General features: G+C 30.1%; 2 protein-coding genes across 2 annotated transcripts; both read left to right on the top strand.

Moving 5' to 3' along the window:
* The first annotated feature begins 10,844 nt into the window (after window positions 1-10,844).
* On the top strand, window positions 10,845-11,810 carry LOC107022773. Its single transcript, XM_015223364.2, has one exon. It carries the CDS (start codon window positions 10,992-10,994, stop codon window positions 11,583-11,585), a length of 594 nt encoding a protein of 197 aa, XP_015078850.1. The 5' UTR covers window positions 10,845-10,991; the 3' UTR covers window positions 11,586-11,810.
* A 2,736-nt stretch (window positions 11,811-14,546) lies between these two features.
* On the top strand, window positions 14,547-21,549 carry LOC107023384 (proline--tRNA ligase, cytoplasmic-like). Its single transcript, XM_015224066.2, has 13 exons — window positions 14,547-14,703; window positions 15,289-15,365; window positions 15,474-15,595; window positions 16,414-16,506; window positions 16,706-16,822; window positions 17,256-17,443; window positions 17,686-17,752; window positions 19,111-19,233; window positions 19,345-19,497; window positions 19,584-19,868; window positions 19,980-20,198; window positions 20,982-21,075; window positions 21,229-21,549. The coding sequence occupies exons 2-13, from the start codon at window positions 15,344-15,346 to the stop codon at window positions 21,291-21,293; spliced, it is 1,548 nt and encodes a 515-aa protein (XP_015079552.1). The 5' UTR covers window positions 14,547-14,703; window positions 15,289-15,343; the 3' UTR covers window positions 21,294-21,549.
* The last annotated feature ends 48 nt before the right edge of the window (window positions 21,550-21,597 follow it).

Below are 21,597 nucleotides of genomic sequence, written 5' to 3'. Positions count from 1 at the left end.
TATCTTAATGCTTTGAAGACATGTGATAACTTAAAAAGATGTGATTATTTTTCTCATCTCAAAATAATTAATATAATTTGTATGCATATGCTATAATAATAAACTTTTTTCCTGAATTTTTTTTGTAAAAAGAACTCAACTTTATTTCTATCAGCATTCTGATAAAGTTTGTTTAGAAAGTTTTTCCCAAATTTGTTATATGTATTTTATTAAAGTATATAATGCCTCAAATTATTAGTTTCTTTAAATACTTTATTCTTTATGTAATTGGGGTTGTATATACATCTCTCAATCTCTATATATACATAAATAAAAAAAATTATTTATATCTCTTCTGTATTACCATAAATAATTATTCTTATTCACAAAAAGCTCCTTTTTTCTTAATTGTTTTCTTTTATTTAATTTATAATTTTAATTCTAATGTAGAAATCTCATATTTTGTTTGTCAAAGTCCTAATTAACATTTTTTTGTTATAATTTACTAAATTTATTTGTTTTATAAATTGAGAAACTATGATTATCTTAATGCTTTGAAGACACGTGATAACTTAAAAAGATGTGATTATTTTTCTCATCTCAAAATAACTAATATAATTTGTATGCATATGTTATAATAATAAACTTTTTTTCTGAATTTTTTTTGTAAAAAGAACTCAACTTTATTTTTATCAGCATTCTGATAAAGTTTGTTTAGAAAGTTTTTCCCAAATTTGTTATATATATGTATTTTGTTAAAGTATATAATGCCTCAAATTATTAGTTTCTTTAAATACTTTATTCTTTATGTAATTGCGGTTGTATATACATCTCTCAATCTCTATATATATATAAATAAAAATAATTATTTATATCTCTTCTGTATTACCATAAATAATTATTTTTATTCACAAAAAGCTTCTTTTTTCTTAATTGTTTTATTTCTTTTAATTTATAAATTTGAAGAAAAACGCAGATATTAAATATTTCTGTTAATATTCACAGACTCTCTTTTAAAAAAATTTAAATAAATAAGTTCTCTTGATAAAAATAAGATATCTCTTGGTTATTTAATTATTTTTCTCCTTTATATTTTATGCTAAAAAAACTCAAAAGAAGTTATCCATTTTCTTAATTTTTAAATATTTTTCTTATTTATATTTTATGTTAAAAACTCAATAGAAATTATAAAATAGTATCTAATTTAATATATGACATAATTAAAGTATTACCTTATTTATCTCTTTTTCTTACTTTTACTATAATTTATTGCTTTCATCTCTCCTCATCATAACTGTAATTTACTAATATTTTTTCTTAAATTAGTCTTTTTATCTTCTATTTTATAAATTTAAAGAGAAAATCTTATTTATCTCTCCTCCTTATTATCATAGTTTACTACTATAATTGAAATTTGTTTTCTTCTTTACAATTTTTTCTTTTGATCTATAAAATCAGTGAAATAAAATTTAAATATCATGTTTGTCTCTCTCTCTAGTCCCCATGGCACTACAATTTGTCACTTTTTCTTAAATTCCTCTCTAATGTATTATACTTTTAAAAAATTCTAAAAAATAAATTCAATGAAGAAAGAGAGAGAAGTAGTTACGGAAAAATAATTAAAAATAACGTCTTTTTTGGGTAACGTTTTTACATTTGTTTTCCTTTCTTGTGTTTATTTTTATTGTATGTAGTTATTTTAAAAAAATTCTTTCCTTTTTTTTCTTTTCCTCCCTTTTACTGTTTACTTAGTCCACTACTATATATCTTCTTCCTTTTATCTTGCAAGTTGCAATGTCATGCCTCATTTCTTTATTTTTTTTCTAATTATATCACACTAAATTTATTCTATACTATTAGAAAAAATTTACTAATATCTTCTTTTTTTAATCTTGCTATTTCTTGCCTCATCTTTTTATTCATTTTTTATTTGTGAAAAAAAAAGAATAAAATTAGAAAACTATACTTCAGACATTATTTTTAGGATTTACAAACTGAATATTAGAGGACATTTAGATGTTTCTCGATCTTTGGTATATTGAATTTCTATATAGAATTCCATTGTACAATTTTGGTAGATCCGTTGTTATAATTTTCGTTGGCATAAAATAATTAAACTTGCACAAGTATATTCTAATGAATTCATTTATATAACAAATCAAAATTTTGATTTACCTGAAGCAGTAAATCTTCTTGAAGAATGATTCTTCAATTTTGTTAATTCACCTTCATATCCTCTTGTCTGACTCCATTTGTACAAACAAATAAATTTTTTATTTATTTGAGGCAATAAAACTTTTCAAAAATTCAATTACCTGAAGTAGTATATCTTCTATTGCAATAATTCTTCCATTTCGTCAACTTACTTTTCAATTATGTGCTCTCATGCATAACTTCATTTGTATAGACAAATCAGAATTCTTGATTTATATGAGGTAGTAATTTTTTATTTTTTTTTTTTGCAATGAAATTGGAATTTTATTTGTTACTTTCAGATTATGTACTCTCTTATTTATACTTTTTATTTGATTGTAATAAGTTATTGACAACCGTTATAATTCTTCATACTCCATTAGAACAATAAAAATATCATTTATGTAAAAACTTTTCATTGTCCTCTTTAATTGTAAGTTAATAGATGCATTAGATGTATTTAGTAGATTATTATTTTAAAAAATAAAAAAAAAGTTTAAAAAATTGAGAGAAAAGATAAATTGGAATGGAGATCATATAGGCCTGCCACATCAGCTTTTCTATATTCAGCTTTATATATATATATTGATTCAACAATCTTTTCCATATTTCTAGTGCAACGCTTTCGGTTTCTCTTTGTTCTCTAACGCCTCTTCAACACTCAGTTTTGATTTTCTTATTGGCCAAGTTGAAAAAAAAATGAACGAAATAAATTAAAAAGATAATATAATGTATTTTCAACTTAACCAATAAAAAAAAAATCGAGTCCGATCATTGAAGAGAAGATAGATAAACAAAAACCCAAAAGAAGTGCGTTAGAGAAGATGAAAAGACTGTTAAATGTTATGAAAATCTCCAAATATTGAAAGATTTTGAGAGCTTCACAATATATTTGGAAGAAACATTGGTTTATTATATAGGAGTAGAATATGTGTCCAGTTGATTTATTCATTTATGACAAATATTTTCCACATTATTACAAGGCATGTTCTTGGTTAAGTTTGTAATTCTTTAGTCAAATCTTAATTAATTCAATTATATATAGCAATAAATGTAAATTAATGGTCTTTATACATAGCAATAAATATTTTAAAGTCATGAATTCCTTTGCAAGAGTCAAATTATAATAATTTTGACTGATATTTTATAATGTATTTTTCAATATATTAATATGTAAGAAATTGTAATATAATACTTTTTTGTTTAAGATATTAAATTAATATAATATAATATTACAAATTAATCAACTTGACTTTTCGAAAAGTGTAATATGACAAATGAAAATGGACAGATGAGTAGATTTTAATAGGTTATACTTATTAAATAGGAAAATGACAAATATACTCTCAATTATCATAAATAGTGTATAGATACATTTCATCATACTTTTCAAATTAAATATCTATCGTCCAAAAATTAGAACACATTAATTAATAAATACTTATATTTTTGGAAAGGAAAAAGGGTCAAATATGCCCCTAAACTATTCGAAAAGGTTTAGATATGCCCCTCGTTTAAAGTTTGGTCCATTTATACCCTCGCCGTCCAACTTTTGGTCTACATATGCCCTTTGGGCTGTTAGTTGGCCAACTCGAAATATCCAACTCATTTTACTTTTATTAAAATGCCAAATGAATTTTCCACATCATTTTTATGTATTATCACTTGACATTTATATTCAAGGGAAAATGGTCAAATATGCCCCTAAACTATTAAAAAAGGTCTAGATATACCTCGTTTAAAGTTTTGTCCATTTATACCCTCGCCTTTCAACTTTTGGTCTACATATGCTCTTACAGGTGTTAGTTGATCAACTCGAAATATCTAACTCATTTTACTTTTCTTTAAATGCCAAATGGATTTTCCACATCATTTTTATATATTATCACTTGACATTTATATTAAAAGAGAAAGGGGTCTTTTATGCCCCGAACTATCCGACCTAATTTTAAAACACATATACGACCCGTCTTTTAAATAATCTATACAACCCGACCCCTTTTTTTAAATACCATATATGGGTCTGATTAGGGCATAATTGAACCATTTAAAAGGCAAACACTATCGTGCTTTGATTGGAACCGCCGAGGAATCAATGGCACAACAACTGAAGGAAAAGGAAGTCGAGGTTTGAAAAGCGTTTCGGCGCAATGCGGAGCTGGAGGCGCAAACCTCACAGGCAAGGGCTAGAGCGGAGGAATTCACCGCAACAACGTTACAGACACAACTGCAAGCTGCAGCAGGCGATGATGATGTAAATAACAGAATAATTCACACATATATGAGTTGGATTAGGGGCATAATTGAACCATTTAAAAGACGGTCGTCATATGTGTTTTAAAATTAGGTCGGATAGTTAGGGCATAAGTGACTCCTTTCTCTTTTAATATAAATGTCAAGTGATAATATATATATAAATGATGTGGAAAATCCATTTGGCATTTAAAGGAAAGTAAAATGAGTTGGATATTTCGAGTTGACCAACTAACACCCATAAGGGCATATGTAGATCAAAAGTTGGACGCGAGGGTATAAATGGACCAAACTTTAAACGGGGGTATATCTAGACCTTTCGAATAGTTTAGGGGCATATTTGACCCTTTTCCCTTGAATATAAATGTCAAGTGATAATACATAAAGATGACGTGGAAAATCCATTTGGCATTCAAGAAAAAGTAAAATGAGTTGGATATATCGAGTTGGCCAACTAACGGCCATAAGGGCATATGTAGACCAAAAGTTGGACGGCGAGGATATAAATGGACCAAACTTTAAACGAGGGGTATATCTAAATCTTTTCGAATAGTTTAGGAGCATATTTGACCCTTTTCCCTTTTGGAAATAAGAAGAAAAAAGAAAAAGTGTCAGAATACATTGGTTAGTACTCACATTAAGAATAAAGGAGAAAAAATAAAAATTGACACTCAAACAAGATAAGTCAAACAAGGAAGATTTAAGTCCGTTAAGTATTTTGAAATAATTACATAATATTAATCAATAGATGAGCTAAGTAAAATAATATCAAACAAGTAGTCCCTGTTAAGTTTTTGAGCTAATTATACGATACTAATTACTTCCTTCGTTTGAAATTATTTGTCATGATTTTATTTTTAGAGTCAAATTATAAAAATTTTAATTAACATTTTAAGATGTAATTTTTCATCATATTAATATGCAAAAAAATTGCAATTTATAGTACTTTATATAGTTTTAAAATATCTAATTTTTTTTATTTAAAATATCAAATTAATGTGATCTAATTTAACATTGAAAATTATGACTTTCAAAAAGCGTAACATGACAAACAATTACGGACGGAGAGGGTAACAAATAAGCTAAGTAAATTAAGATTATACAAGTGGTCCTACCTAATTGTATTAGTCTGAGTAGTGGGTGTCGGGTGTGTTAATCAGGTCAATAGGCGGGTATTTGAATATTGAGTTAATTAATTGGTCAAATTGGATTGAGTCATAGTATTGTGTCACGTGTATTTAATTAGTTTTCTGTTAGAGTGAAGCGTAAATATGCTTGATTTTTTTGAACGGTAAAAATATCAATATCCAAAAAATATGATGAAAAATATCTATATATCATTTTGTGATAATTTGAAGATATATTTATCCTTTTCTCCATTATTAAATTATATGTATAAATCATATGCTTGAAGGTACTTCTTATTGTTCGCACAATCCCATGCATTAAAAATAATATACTCCCTATGTGACCTAAATCTACCACTTTTACTGCTTGAATCCTGACTATGATTAACCCACAAGATTTTATCTGAAGTAACTAATGGATACCAAATGTTAAATGTTGTAAAATCAAGATTATAAGAAGAAGACAAGAGAAATAGATGTAGGAGAAGACTTTCTTCTTATTCAAGTATATATAAGTTTCATATGTATATATTACAATAGTGAATGAACAACCCTATTTATAGAGTGAGAAATCATTCCAAAGGTCACCATATTAAGTATCATAATAAATAGATACATACTTATCCAAAAAGGTTCATGTAACCTAGTGAATATGAATGGTTGTTCATGTACTAACTTTATGGACTATCCACTTATTTAATGGATTTATAACATTAAAAAGATTTTTTACCTTCACTTTACTTATCTAGATTTTGCACGTCATTTAAAAATATTTTTATAAATATTTATCATAATATGTATATTAATGATATTTAATATTGAATCTTAAAAAATGATTTGAAGAATAAGTGATTAATGCTAAAAATTAAAATGTGAAAAAACTATAGTCGTCTTTTTAGTACTAGGTTTAAAAGTGTCAAATTATAATACTAAGCCTTAATTAATTAAAAAAATAAAATAATTTAAGTCCTTTAGTTTTAAAAAATAATTAATCCCCCTTTCCTGCAACTCTCTCCTGTGCTCTAGTCCAAAGCTAACAATATTTGAAACCCTTTTCCAAAAAGAATTTTACGTCCAATATTTACTATTCATATTTACCATTTGATTAATCTGACCTCATATATTGTATGATTCATTTTATGCATAACACTCATTTCTGAAGTAGTTAACTATATTGAAGGCTTGGGGGTATCTAAAAAAAGTGGGAAAAAATAAAAACCGTTGCTAGTGAGTTTCGAGAACATATGAGCATCCTAAGTATTGACTTTTTCGAGACGTTTAAAATTACTGGACTACAACACTTCATTTTATCAAAATTATCTAAAATATGATATTTAATCACTTTATATATTATTTTACTTATATATATGAATTATTTTTCGATAAAAATATCCAATTGAACACCAAATATAATATAACTATGCCCCTGCTAGTGAGAGCTACACGTAATAAGTACTGTTTTATCTATTGTAAGAAAAAAGATTTTAATTTTAAACAAATATATGAAAAATAATTTTATGATTGTATGGGCCGGTTAGTCAGGGCCCAGTAGTCGGTACCAATCACAGAATGGTGGCCCACGTATCACTATTTTGGGCCCAAAAAGAGTCGGCTTCTTCCCCCACCTTGCTTCAAACAAAATAAAAATAAAAATAAATTCAGAAAAAACTCAAAAATAGCAAGGATAGTAGATAGTATAAAACTCAACAACTATAGTTTTTTTTGAAAATTGTGCTTTGTAGCTATGATTTGTTCGTCGTGGAGGCTGTAGTTTGTACATTTCGCTTGCAAATATACAAACAAAGTAAGTACATATAAATATAGGCCGTAATTTGTACATTTTGCTTGCGAATATACGAACAGAATAAGTAAACATAAAACTTGTATTTATAAATTAAGATTTTTTCAGAACACGGTTTGCATATTGCCTTGCCAATCTAGTAAATTCATTATGATATTTTCATAAATAGTATAAAAATGATTAGAATAAGCGTACAGAAATTTTAGATTTATATATTTAAAATTGAAATATAAACTCTGCGTTCATCCAATCAGGTATCAAATTTATACTATTAGCAAATCGAATAGCAAGAATTCGATGTAGAGAATATTAGTTATAGTGGTCCACGCCTGACTAGTTGTTTATTGATCTATTTTTCAAATTAAAAAAAAATTAAATACAGTTTTTGTATTTTATCTTAATAGTAATACAATTGAAATATCGCAAGTTTTATAAATTTTATAACATAAATAAATATTATATTATAATATATCTATATAACACAAATTTGATATATACATTTTTCTTTTAAAATTGTGCATAGTCAAATTATATTATATATATTGAAACAAAAGGTGTATATTGTTATATTTCTTATCTTGTGTTTGACGAGATTACTAACATTGTTCAAGTAACAAAACATTTTTAGCATATAAACGAATACCCTGCACCAAACGTTACAAAGAAATGAGATTTCAACCACTTAAAAATCAAATATAAAAAAAAAACCTATTCTTAAAGTGTAAATATAAATATTTCCGACGTTAAAAAAATAAAAAAATCCTCATAAAAATAATCATAAATTTGAATAATAATAACAAATAAATACCCTACAAAATTAACAATTACATTTAGAAGTTGGACAATTATGGAAATTTAACCATTACTCTTTGAAAGAGCTTCTACATAAGCCTTCTCCAGTACACATAAAGTGGTACTTTTGTTAATTCGAAATAAAAAATGTTTCGCATTATTAAGGAAGTATGAATTATTTTTTTTTCTACTTAGATAAGTGAGTTTTTATATAACTAGAAAATCATATTAAATATGTAAAATTTAGTTTAACATAAGTTAATACAAACATTTTTACTAATCTAAAAATAAAAAAGTTCTTTTAAAATGTATTTAAATTGAAAACATCATCTACTATGGATCGAAAAAGTATCAATATTCTTTGACTTTAAATCATCTCACAATAGTTGAACTACGATTAGCTTCCATTCCTCTTCTATCCGTCAATCAAATACTAGTAAAATTGTTTTTTACAATTCTCATAATGTGGAAAAATAAAATTAACACGATAAATTCCTCTTTCTATAAAATTAGTAACATTCTGCCGTGTGTAGCATAAGAAGGCAAATTAACCAATGCTAATGCCACCAATTGAGACGGGGTGGACTCATGTGGATTCGGCTGAATTCCCTTGATAAAAAATTACATTATATATATAAGATAAATTTTTTTATATTTACGTAGATATATTAGTTTTGAATTTCCTCATCAACATAAAATAAGTCGTAGTATAGTGGTAGATCTTCTTTTAAGTCGATCATGGTGTCAAGTCTCATTATGGATATTTTATTTATTTTAGCTTCTCTTCCTTTAATTTTGAGATCAATCTTTCGTTTTATTATTTTTGTAAAAAATCGTACAAAAAAATAAATTTCGACCCTAAAATTTCGGATCGTGCTAAAAGGTCTCCTATAACAGAATGAACTTTTTATATCTATAAGTTATATATTACTATTTCCTAAAAATTGTGTTTTATTGACATATTTAATATCGTAAATCCATCACTGACTATTGAGAATCGCTTTCTCATTAAATTAAAGTCTTTTATTTATTTTATCATTCAATGAATTTAAAATCAATTAAGTTTAGATGCACAAACCTACATTGACGGACATGACACTTTTTAACAAATGCAACTTATCTAAAAAAGTAATCATCGCTTTACCACTATCTTTGATCATAAAGTTAACCTAGTTATTTTGATACTAAATTTTAGGAGTGTGCATTTGTCTGTTCGATTTTATATATTATCGATTTTCGGTTTTTAAGTAACAAAGTAATAAGAAATTTTTTATCGACTTTTGGTTTATCGATTTTGGTCCTTAATGGTTTGATTTTCGATTTAACCAATTAAAAAATACTTATAAAAAATTGACGCTACAACACAATAATGTAATGAAAAAACTATACAAGTATAACACAAAGAGAAATTAAGAGGAATAAGATTCTTATTTTATATTTTTATATAAATATGAAATTGTGAATTAAAAATTACTTTGTAGTATGAATTGAAGGCCAAAGGATAAAGACACTAACTAATAATGTATTGAGATTGATATATACTAATATTTACGTATAAATTAATATAGTAAATTATTAATCTTAATAGAATTTTGATTTATTTAATATTAAAAATTAATACTAAATTGATAATGCAATAACTTTTTTTAATAATCATTAAAAACTCATTAATTCAATAAGTCAATAACAACAACTTAACGACACTTTTTTCATTTTAATTTTTCTCACCCCTAAATTCGATCCATAAATGGAGGATATTTCTCGTAACTCAATTCTCTTGAGTATCACTGTAGTTTCCTCCAATAATAGGGGCAATACTGAACGCTCATGTGATTGCATGTCAGACTTTTAGCGCCCCTAAAATCTAGTGACAAGTGACCAATTCAGCTCAGTCTTTTGTCGTTGTTTTAAACTAGTGCATGTCATATTATTTGATTATTATATTATTGAAAATATATAAGTCGTATTAATTTTTTTTCATAATTATTTAATAAATATATTAAAAACAGATGTGTAAAATTAATTATTAATTTTTAAATAATTAGTCATTCAAATTTACCCTTAATGACAGTGTAGTTTAATTAAAAAGTTATGTAGATTTTTGATATTCTTGATATAATAAGATTATATTAGTCAAATTACACTTTGTATTACATTTTTTTTGAGAGGTATGCATGACCTTAACATGACAAACAATTATGGACATTAATTACATTAATTATTAAACTAAAGAAATTATTGATTAAGTTTTTCCTTTGTTATTATTACAATAAATTATGCTTAAAGAGTTCATATTTGTTTGTAAAAATTTCCAAAAATAATTAATGAAGTGCAATAGTAATTTTTAGTCATTAATGGCTTTTTAAATACAATATAAAATAAAAAAAATGATCAATTAAAATAGTCCAAAAAGTACTCCCTCATTTCATTAATCCTTGTCTCTTTGAAAAATTTAACTAAAGGGTAAAGAGTAACTTAATTTAATTATTTTATGACCTTGGTAGGAAAACAAAATTGCTTCAAACTACGTTCAACATAAAAAAAAAAAATAATAATAATAAATAATATATATATATATCTATATCAAACGCGTGTATGCCACTGCTCTCATGTCGCGTGGATTACGTTATGTAATTTGCCTTCGTTAAGAGTAGTCCATAAACTTTGGAAGTTCTTTCCGATTCCTCATACAATTTAGAAAAGCTAGAACCGACTTTTCTTTTACCTTCACCCTCAAATTTCACTAAAACTACTATTTTGCCATCCTTTTCACCCCTATATATACCTCTCCCCCTTCGGTTCTTAAGTTTGCCGAAATTTATTCAGTGAAGAACTTCTGTTAAACAATGGAGTCGTCGTCGTCCAAAAACAAATTGCACCATAATCATCAACGATCCGTTTCACCATCGGGTCGGTTCTGTTCTTCCACTATTTCTTCCTCCACGTTCTCTGCTCAAACATCCGATTGGTTAACCCGATCCACCTCTCCAACCCGAGTTAATCTCCGTCGATCAGTTTCCCCTTCCCCGTCCGTACGATTTTCCAGCTCTAATAACCTTTCAATTTCGGTTTTCCCTCGTAAGCCGCAGCAGAATAGTCATCCATTACCTTCTTCTTCCAATCAGAAGAAGCACTGTACGTGTTCGCCGACAACACATCCAGGTTCATTCCGTTGTAGCCTTCACAGAAAAACTACTAACCGGAGTCACGGTCAATCGTATCACTCGAGTCATCCATTGAATATGAGGAGATCGGCAATGACGAATTCGCTTGTTCGAATTGGAGCTGTGGAAGGTGAATTGGTGAAGAGAGCACTTGCTGCTTTGATTCGACCGTCTTCTCATCAACTCAGGCGTAGATGTGATTTTCAGCCTAAGCCTAGTAGGCTCTCCGTCATGTCAAAGGCCGAAGATTATATTTGTGATGTACAGTTACCGTAGTTGGGTTGATTTGCCCCCTTCTTGTTGTTGTTACTTTTCAGCCCTAAAAAAACAGAACCATAATTTTGTACTATTTGATTGAATGTGAATAGGAAACAAAAGTATGGATATGTAATATACTAGTTTAATGAGGGTAGCATATTATTATGTATTATATATCACAGTTTTATCAAAATTTAAGTGGTGTAATTGTCAGGTGCCATTAATTTAGTGCTAGTTTTTTTTTTTGGGTGCTTTTTAAATTCGAGTTGGTTGAACTTTTTGAATGGTAGATGCAACTGTTCCTAACTCCACTGATTCAAGTGTGTTTTGTTACAGTTAATTAGTAAATATTTGTTTAGTTTTCTTGTTTAATTATCTGGGGTTGGAACAACTTTGATCTCAATAGTCATCTTCTCATGCATTCAACCAACAGAACTCATTTTACCTCAATCAACAGAACTCAATAATTTTACCTCAAATTTTTTATATTTAGTAAGCAAAAAACTTGTTAACGAGAATTCATTAACTAAAAAATCTCGACTCTACCTCTGCAATCTCATCGATTCGCAAACAACTCCAGTAGGAGTTTCTTGTCAATTAGCAGTTGCCAACTCCGTATTCCTCTTCAACATAGCTGCTTTCCATCTTGTAAAGTAATTTCTCAATGGCACAACAGCAAAATTACAACAAATTGAATCTGGTCGACAAGTCCACATTTTAAAGCGCTTAGCAACAAGTTTATTTGCTTGATTTATGGCTACTATTAACCATAACCTATGGTTTCTTGAACTTTGAGGGGTCATTTGATAGTGGGATAAAGGATAAATAATAATGTCTAATAAAATTTGAAATTAACTTTACCATATATTTCGTTCGAACTTCGAAGTATTAGCTAATTTCGTGATTATTTTATCCTATCATTTATACTGAAATGGTGGAATTATTAGATTACCATCTCAGAAGGTGAAATAAGATAATCTCATGAGATATCCTTACTTATCTCATCTCACATACTAAACAATCTCTGAAAACGATAAAAGAGGAAATGTGTTGTTGAGTGTAGGTGAACAAAGTCTTACATATGGAAAACATACAAGACAAAAACAATCACTTATAACATGTCGAATAGTGAGTCTGCTTATGGAGAAAATTGTGCGAGTTTGATCAAAATCGACGATATAATTTTATTTTATTTTTCTTTGCCATCAGTCACAGCTTAGAAGAGGGCTCTGTTATGGACTTCTTGGTCACTCTAGTGTAGATTTTTCTTCCACAACTGTTGTCCTTTTCCAAATAAAACAAAGGTAATACGTTTTAAACAAATAAGAAATCATTGTATATATATGTCCACAACACAAGGGGTTTAGTGAGTAAAGTCTAAAGATGCTTACATCAAACCAAACAATTTAATTTTGATGGTTAAAAAATAATAGTATACTATATTTTATAGGTACGTGAATGATTTGATGAATGAAATGATGATCGAATTACTCTACTATCTTTTTCCTTAAGCGTATAAATAGAATGCTGCAATTTGTTTAACAAAAAACAAGGCCAATTTATTAGTTAAGAAAACAGAAAGAAATTTAATGACTTTTAATAAGCAAATTAATCATTGACGCAACATTGACAACAACATACCTAATATAATGTTACAAGTTAGATTTAGAAAAAGTAAAGTAAACGAATACTTTATTTCTATCTTGTAAGATAACTGATAAGAAAATTATTTATGATAATAAGATAAATGGATTAACAAAAACAATGATTTTACTAAATTGAAGTCTAAAAAGAAGCAAACCTCAAAAATGTTAATCACAAATCAACTTTAATTATAGTTGATTGATTAGGAAATATGTGTATATCTGCCATATATGCAACTTTAATTATAGTTGATTGATTAGGAAATATATTACATATTATTGGCTTAGAATAAAAAAAATAGATTTGCGCTCTTAGTGGATCTTGCAGATAGAATTGCAGAAGTATAATAAACCTTACAGGTTCCATTTTCTTTTGACTTTGGTGCAGTAGAGTAAAATTTGAATGCTTATTCATAAATTACTTTAACTGTTAAAATATTTTTTCACATTAGTTTTCTTTTTATTATAAGTTTATAACCATGTTACGGATAAATTGAAGAAGAAAATTGAGAAAATGACAAAAGAGGGTCCATTATCTTTGATAGTAGAGTAAAAGTAGTCCTTTTAAGTATCAATTGAACAATTTTGACCCTTTAAATGTATCAAAAGTGAGTATTTTTAATTTCTATTAAATATTATCGAACTTTATTTGTTAAATTTTATCAGAATTGTAAAATAAATCGAGAAACTTTGGTCAAATTCTAAACCCCCAATGTAAAACACTATATCAAACACAAAAGTAAATAGTAAATAACAAAAGTTACATCTCAAAAAGTTACATCAAACTCTTTAAACAAACCAAAAATAACATAAACTACAAAATTAGTACTTTTCAAATATGAATTCCTACTAAGTATTTTCTATTTTCATAGTTTCGATTAAATTTAAGCTGGGGTAAAATATAAATATCCTTAAACTATAATCGATATTTCAGCGACACATTTTAATTAAGATAACATTTTAATACCCCAAATTTATTTTCTTTTTGTAATTTTGTACACCTTTTGATTTACGTGGTAATTAGTACATTCCATGACTTAGAGATATATTAGAAAACTACGCAAGTCAAAAAAGTGTATAAAATTATATAAAAAAAATAAAGTAGAAATAAGACCTTAATTTAATTAAATTATGTTTCTAAAATTTCAGTCATAGTCTAATAACTACTTGAAGCTAGTGCCTTATCCCTATTTAAGCTACGAAAATTTATCGAACATTGTATTTATGAAACTCAAAGGCTTAAAATAACTGAAATGATACTCAGAGGATTATTTCAAACCTACCACAAAAAGATAATAGACCATTTTGTAATTTTGGAAAATCAATCGACATATTTACAGTATATATTGGGTCAAATTAGATAAAGAGCAGTGTCGCATTTTCATTACTCTTTCTTAGCGTTGACACTCTCCTTCTCCTTCACTGTTGCGCCGCCGCTTCATCTTCAAACCCTCCTCAGTACGACGCCGTTTTCGTCTCTCTTCATAGCCAAGGTAAGTCTGAGATGGCTGCCAATCTCGGGTTTTCTGATTGCTAATGCCCAAACCTCGTTTATTGTGTTTTTCCTTTCAATTTATCTTTTTTTCTGTTTTGGGTGCATTGTGTTAGATTTGATGCTTTATTTAATTTCATGTTAATGGGATTTAATGGGGGCTTTGTGTTACATTATATGAAGCTTTTTTATATGTTTAATTATGTTGCTGTTTCTTTTTTTAATTATGTGCTATAAGGTTATTATGTTGTTTTGGAGTGTGCTAAAAAACCCATTTCTTTCATTATTGTCATGATTTTAAGTCCGACCTGTTTAGATGGGCAAAAGTTTAAACCTTTTGATGTAGGACCTTCTTGAAACTACATTTTGGGCATTATTCATAGCTAGCAGCTTCTATTTTGAGTAATTTAGTAATTTGTAGTGTTGAAAGGCAGATCTGGATGGAAATTTTGATGCATATATTGATAAGGGTGCAAAGTGTTCATATTCTTGAATGGATTGATAAATCAAATTAATAAGAAAAAGAAGTATATGATTATTGTCTACTTCTGCAAGGTGATATTTTCTCTGTTTTGCTGTTAAATAGTATATTGGCAATTTGGAGGGAACATTATTAGCTGTCGTTTGAGGTGTTTGCTGCCATGGCTGGTAAAGATGCAGATAGTAAGTACTTTTCACTTGCTGATTGCTTTTAACACAAGTTTTCTGTTCTCACTCTTCAATCTTCTAAGTCTGCTCTTTGTATAATATTATCATCTTGCTTTTGTTTAGAGGGAAAAAAGAAAGAAGGCAAGAAAGAGGTAGTTCATGGAAAAAAGAAAGAAGTCAAGAAAGAGACAGGTCTCGGTCTCTCTTACAAGAAAGATGAGAACTTTGGAGAGTGGTATTCTGAGGTAAGCTTGAAATATTCAACTATTAGAGATCAAATGTATCAAGGTTCTTCTTTATTCATTTTGCATTGTACCCAGAAAGTCTTGGAAGAGTTTCCACTTACTTTTAGCTATCTTCTTCTTCTTTCACGGCTTAAGTTTCCAGACACTTTTAGCTATGAGTTTCCGGGATTTTGTTATCTTATGTCGTATCCCGTCTTCTTTTATTTTCATGTTTTCTTTGTGAGTTTATAAGGTATCTGGCCTATTTTATGCGATACTTTTTCTTCTCTTTTTGTGACAAGAAGCTTAGAAGTTACAACCTACCTATTAATACTAATATTCAGTGTAAGCTCCTGGCTCCCTTTTGATGTATTAGAATGCCTTATTGCCAAATGAGTTTTGCTGGATACAAATGCTGTCATAATGAGTAGCAAAAGGAAATTTAAGACATGGGGAATATAATACTTCGCTACGTTTAACTTGCCTGTATCTCCAGTTTTTAAGAAAATTTAATTTAATGTGCTCTATCAGACAAACAATACCCAGTGTCACAGTTGGGTCTGGAGAGGGTAGAGTGTATGCAGATCTTACCCCTACCTTAGGAGTTAGAGAGGCTGTTTTCGATAGTCCCTTGGCTCATGGAATGTGTTCTATCAGACCAGTAGTATAGTTAAAAAACTCAATTTCATATATTCCTTTAGTAGCTTGTGACTTAATATGTGTCTGCTCATTAGCATGATGCATTTGTTAATATTACTGCTTTTTCTATGTACTTCCTGTCTTATTGCAATTGCAAGTCCTTAACATGATTATGACTTCTCCATAACTAATAAATGTAGGTGGTTGTTAGTGGTGAAATGATTGAGTACTATGACATTTCTGGCTGTTATATCTTAAGGCCATGGGCAATGTCCATCTGGGAGATATTGCAGGTAAGTTTGTTCCTCAAATTGACTGTTTGGTGCCGGCCTTGTACAGGATTGAAATCCTTTTTAATGTCAGCTATGTTGACTATTCTTTTGAAAAGAAAATGTTATCTACGAGATTCTACGCGTTTGACGTCTTAATTTTTGACCATTGTCAATCCTTTTCCATAACATGTATAATGCATCCTTAATTCTCTGTTTCCAGACCTTTTTCGATGCTGAAATTAAGAAGATGAAGATAAAGAACTCCTACTTCCCTCTCTTTGTGTCCCCTGCTGTTCTACAAAAGGAAAAGGACCACATAGAGGGATTTGCTCCTGAGGTGAGACTTGGCTTTTGTTTTGTTAACTCAAGTTTGTTTTCTTCCAGTCTGTGAATAACTTGGGAGGCTTTAAGTGTTACTTCTATACCTAATTTTCATTTCCATTTTCTGACACCTTGATTTGTGAAATTGGCTTATATCTTCCAAATATATTTAAGTTGTAACTGGTGCTCCTATTCCTCTTTTAAAAAGTGAAAAGGGATTTTCTATTTTCTGTTCTCTTAAATCTCCTTAAAAAGGGCATCATATAGTTAGAAAGTTATCACAAATTTGGGCAATATATGATTCCTAGATGTAAGACACTTCTCTAGTGTTAATTTCAGTAATGGCAACTTCAATCATGGTCTCCAGTTAATACCATCCTCATAAGCAATCTAACATTGTATAGCATTTCTCCATTAACTATGCTCAACCAGTTGTGTTTGTTCTACAGGTTGCTTGGGTTACAAAATCTGGAGACTCTGATCTGGAGGTGCCCATTGCGATTCGACCAACAAGTGAAACTGTGATGTATCCTTATTTCTCGAAGTGGATTAGGGGACATCGTGACTTGCCCTTGAGACTTAACCAGTGGTGCAACGTTGTGCGATGGGAGTTTAGCAACCCCACCCCCTTCATTAGGTTCGCTTTTCGAAGTTTTTATCTTTTTTCGCCTGTCTCTCATAAAAAATTTGGTGTGCTGACTGCAACCATTTGTTTTTCGACTCGCTTTAGTCTTTCTGGGGAGGATGGACCTAATTGTCATCTCCTTTCTTTCACTTCTCCTTATGTATAGTTATCTTATACATTATAAACAAAAACCACCTATTCATTTGAGATCTTCAAGCTGTGTGTAACACTTTTTGCACATGTTCCTTACTCAGGAGCCGTGAATTTCTCTGGCAAGAAGGTCACACTGCTTTTGCAACTAAGGAGGAGGCAGATGAAGAGGTATTTGGTTATATGTTAGAATATGCAATTGAGTCATTTATCTTTTTTCTTAAACAAAACTGATCTTTTTCTTAAGCTTCTTTAAAATTACTATACAGAGTAGTACATAGCTCAAAAGCATTGGATGCTGACTGAAATTTAGTAATTTGTAAAAGTATTTTTCTGTTTATTCCTACTCCGTCCTTTGTCCTATACTTGGAGTTCTATGTTGAAAAACTAAGCTTTCTGGAGCTGTTTGCATCAAACCATGAGGCTTATGGTTGTATCATGCTTGGACATAGTGTTGAATGAGATTTCTTCTATTCTTTTCAGTTAATATTAATCATGAGAAAATGGTATTTGCTTGTTCAGTTTGGAATGGTGCAAAGAAGTATGAGAACTGTAGTTTTTCTAAGCTTAAGGCGGCACCACAAGACACTTTACTTCTAGGACAATTCCTATTCTAGTTGACAATTAGTCTGAGTTACATGGACCAGCTTGCTCGCCTGTCTTGACATGAGATGATATCAGTGCCTGTTAATCTGTCTAGAGATGAAGATTATACTGATGCAAAGCAAGGTTGTAAATGTTTTGCTCTTATTTCAATTCAAATGAGGGTTATGTATTACCCCTTTTCATTCAGGTTCAAATTGGAGGAAAAATTGTACTGGAAGGACGAAAGAGGACCTCTTTTAACTTGAGAAGGATCTTGGGATAAGCCAAAAAGGACATTTGCTAGTAAATTTGTGAAAAGACTTAACTCAATTGTATTATGGAAATGTGTCCCCATGTATACAATAATCACTTGTAGAATTAGGGATGAAATCACAGTATGCAAATAAGCCATTTTCATGTATCTATGTGGTCCCTCTTTCTGTCAAAATTGGGCTTTTATAGGCTTTGTTTCATGGACAAATTTTGCTTGTGTGAAAATTGGGACTGTTGGCCTTGGCTGAAACCTTGGAAAATGCGAGTTTCCACTGCCTTTTTATTGGTGGATGGTTGTACAGTTCTTTAGCTTCCAGAATTGTTTTCCTTCTTATTAAGCATGGCATACCTTTGATATTTGGTGTTGCTGGAAAGTTACTACAGCAATTGAAAAATACTTGAAGATTGTTATCACCTAGAGTTCTTCCAACATCAGTTAAGATTCGCTGTTGGTGTCTCTGACTTGTGCATCTTTTGTTTGCAGTGATTTTTTTTAATCTCGTCAATACTTGTCTTAGCAAATTCTGTATTATTAAATTGCTGTACTGAGAATTGGTTACTTGAAACTGAGGTGCCTTGATTTATCCTTGAAAGGATTGTGAATTTACGTGTAAGAATCTAGCCTTACTAGTACTATCTAATAAATACTGATGTTCTGACGGTCTTTTCAGGTTCTTGACATTTTGGAGTTGTATAGACGTATATATGAGGAATTCTTAGCTGTTCCAGTAAGTAAGGGAAAGAAAAGTGAGCTTGAGAAGTTTGCTGGAGGACTCTACACGACTACAGTAGAGGTATAGAAGATGATATTTCTGTCAGGGATAGTATCTGGCAGTCCCTTTAACTGTTGGTAGAATTGTTCTTATCTGTCATTCTTTTACATGGTTCATGGCTTTGTTTGCTAGGCTTTTATCCCTAATACTGGCCGTGGTATCCAAGGTGCAACTTCACACTGTTTGGGCCAAAATTTCGCGAAGATGTTCGAGATAAATTTTGAAAATGAGAAGGGAGAAAAGGCTATGGTCTGGCAGAACTCCTGGGCCTATACTACCAGAACGGTGGGCATTCCATGCCAATGAACAACTCCTATTGATAATTCAGATGTCAAACTAACTCTCGCTCCTTTTTTCTGGTACCTTGACAGATTGGTGTGATGATCATGACTCATGGAGATGATAAAGGCCTGGTCTTACCTCCTAAAGTTGCAACAACTCAAGTAGTTGTTATCCCTGTGCCATACAAGGATGCTAATACTCAAGGAATCTATGATGCCTGTGCTGCCACTGTTAAAAGCTTGAATGAATCTGGTATTCGTGCTGAGGCTGACTTCAGAGACAACTACTCGCCTGGCTGGAAATATTCTCACTGGGAAATGAAGGGGGTCCCTCTTAGGATTGAAATAGGACCAAAAGATCTTGCAAATAACCAGGTAGAAATGTTGTGTTATGGTGAAATTATTTTGTTTGCTTAAAGCAGCCAAATAAAATGCTGTACTTTTGTTTTATGTTTTTAAATCCAAAACTCTAAATAACTTTCCCAGGTACGAGCTGTTCGCCGTGACAATGGAGCCAAAACTGATATTCCTGTGGCAAACTTAGTCGAACAAGTAAAAGATGTGCTCGATTCTATCCAGCAAAATCTATTTGAAACTGCAAAACAAAAACGGGAAGCTTGTGTTCAGGTTGTAAAGACCTGGGAGGAATTTGCAGAAGCATTGGGCCAAAAGAAATTGATATTGGCTCCTTGGTGTGATGAGGAGGTAAAATCCTATCAAACTAAGTTGCATATGAGATGAATCTTTTCAGTTCAAAAAAAAAAATATGAGATGAATCTTTTAATTTTCTCAAATTTGGGCTGGAAACATATGGAGTTTTTCTTTAAGAAGACTGCATCAAGCAAGTTTTGATCTTGAAATGCCACACAGTAGTACGGTTGATTTTTAGTCTGTTTGGCCAAGCTTTTAAAATCAACTTATTTTAAAATGTTTTTTTTGTCAAAAGTACTTTTGGATAGTGCCACTTTTAGTTAATTAGTTTTAGTAGCATTTTTGTGAATATTAGAGTAGTACTTTGTGGTTTACCAATGTTCCAAAAGTGCTTTCGGGTAAATACTACTGCCTTTGTCCCAATTTATTTGGCACCACTTCCATGATTGATTAAGAAGAACTCACGTGCATTATGCAGAACAATTAATGAAGGTCTGGTTTGGACTAGATCATGTGCTAGTTCCAGTTGATGTTTTAATGCCTGAGCTGCTGTAATAGACTATATTGGCTACCCTTCCAATAATGCCACCTTTTCACAGCCAAAAAATAATGAAATGATAATGAACTTAAACTAAGAAATCCTTCTAGAGCACTTTGTTTCATGGTTAGTGCAGGTTCTCCTTCTCTTGTAATAATAATATGAAATTGTGCGTACTTAGTGAGTTTGTTATCCCTGATGCATGTTCCTCTGGAATTGATGTGATCCCTTTGTTGCCTGCTAGATATTTCTTTTCCTGCTTGAATTCGTTCCATATAAACTTTGGTACTTTCTAATAGGATGTTGAGAAAGAAGTAAAGACACGCACAAAAGGGGAGATGGGTGCAGCGAAGACTCTTTGTTCTCCATTTGACCAGCCTGAGCTGCCTGAAGGTACTATTTATTCTTGTAGCGTGTATAAACACATCAAAGTAAAAGTAAGCATTCCTAATGCATACATGTGGACTTGCCAATTATACTGTTGTTAATTCAAACTTGGATAGTACTGCTGTGTCATATTTAACCGCGGCCTCTTCACCATCGTAGGTACTTTGTGCTTTGCCTCGGGTAAACCCGCTAAGAAGTGGACATACTGGGGTCGCAGCTATTGATGATTCATTTTCATCTCTTTTATATTTTTCTGCGTTATGGTGATATGGGAAATTGAATTCCGGAACTTCAATTGTAACATGAGTTTCTTTCTTAAGGACTGATTGTTGTTCTAGTTCCCCAGAATTTTTGATTTACTATTTATACAGAATGTTTTGTGCTTGATAATTCAGTTTGTTAGTTTCAGCCTTTATTTTCTTTCCAATCTTACATTGGATTAATTTTGTAGCTCACAAATCAAAGAGATGCTTTTAAACATTTACCCCTCTTCTTGGAACTTATGAGTACTTTCAAGAAATGATATAA

Source organism: Solanum pennellii, chromosome 6 (genome assembly GCF_001406875.1).
Source record: "Solanum pennellii chromosome 6, SPENNV200".
Lineage (NCBI taxonomy): Eukaryota > Viridiplantae > Streptophyta > Magnoliopsida > Solanales > Solanaceae > Solanum > Solanum pennellii.
This window is presented reverse-complemented; position numbering and strand designations above follow the sequence as displayed.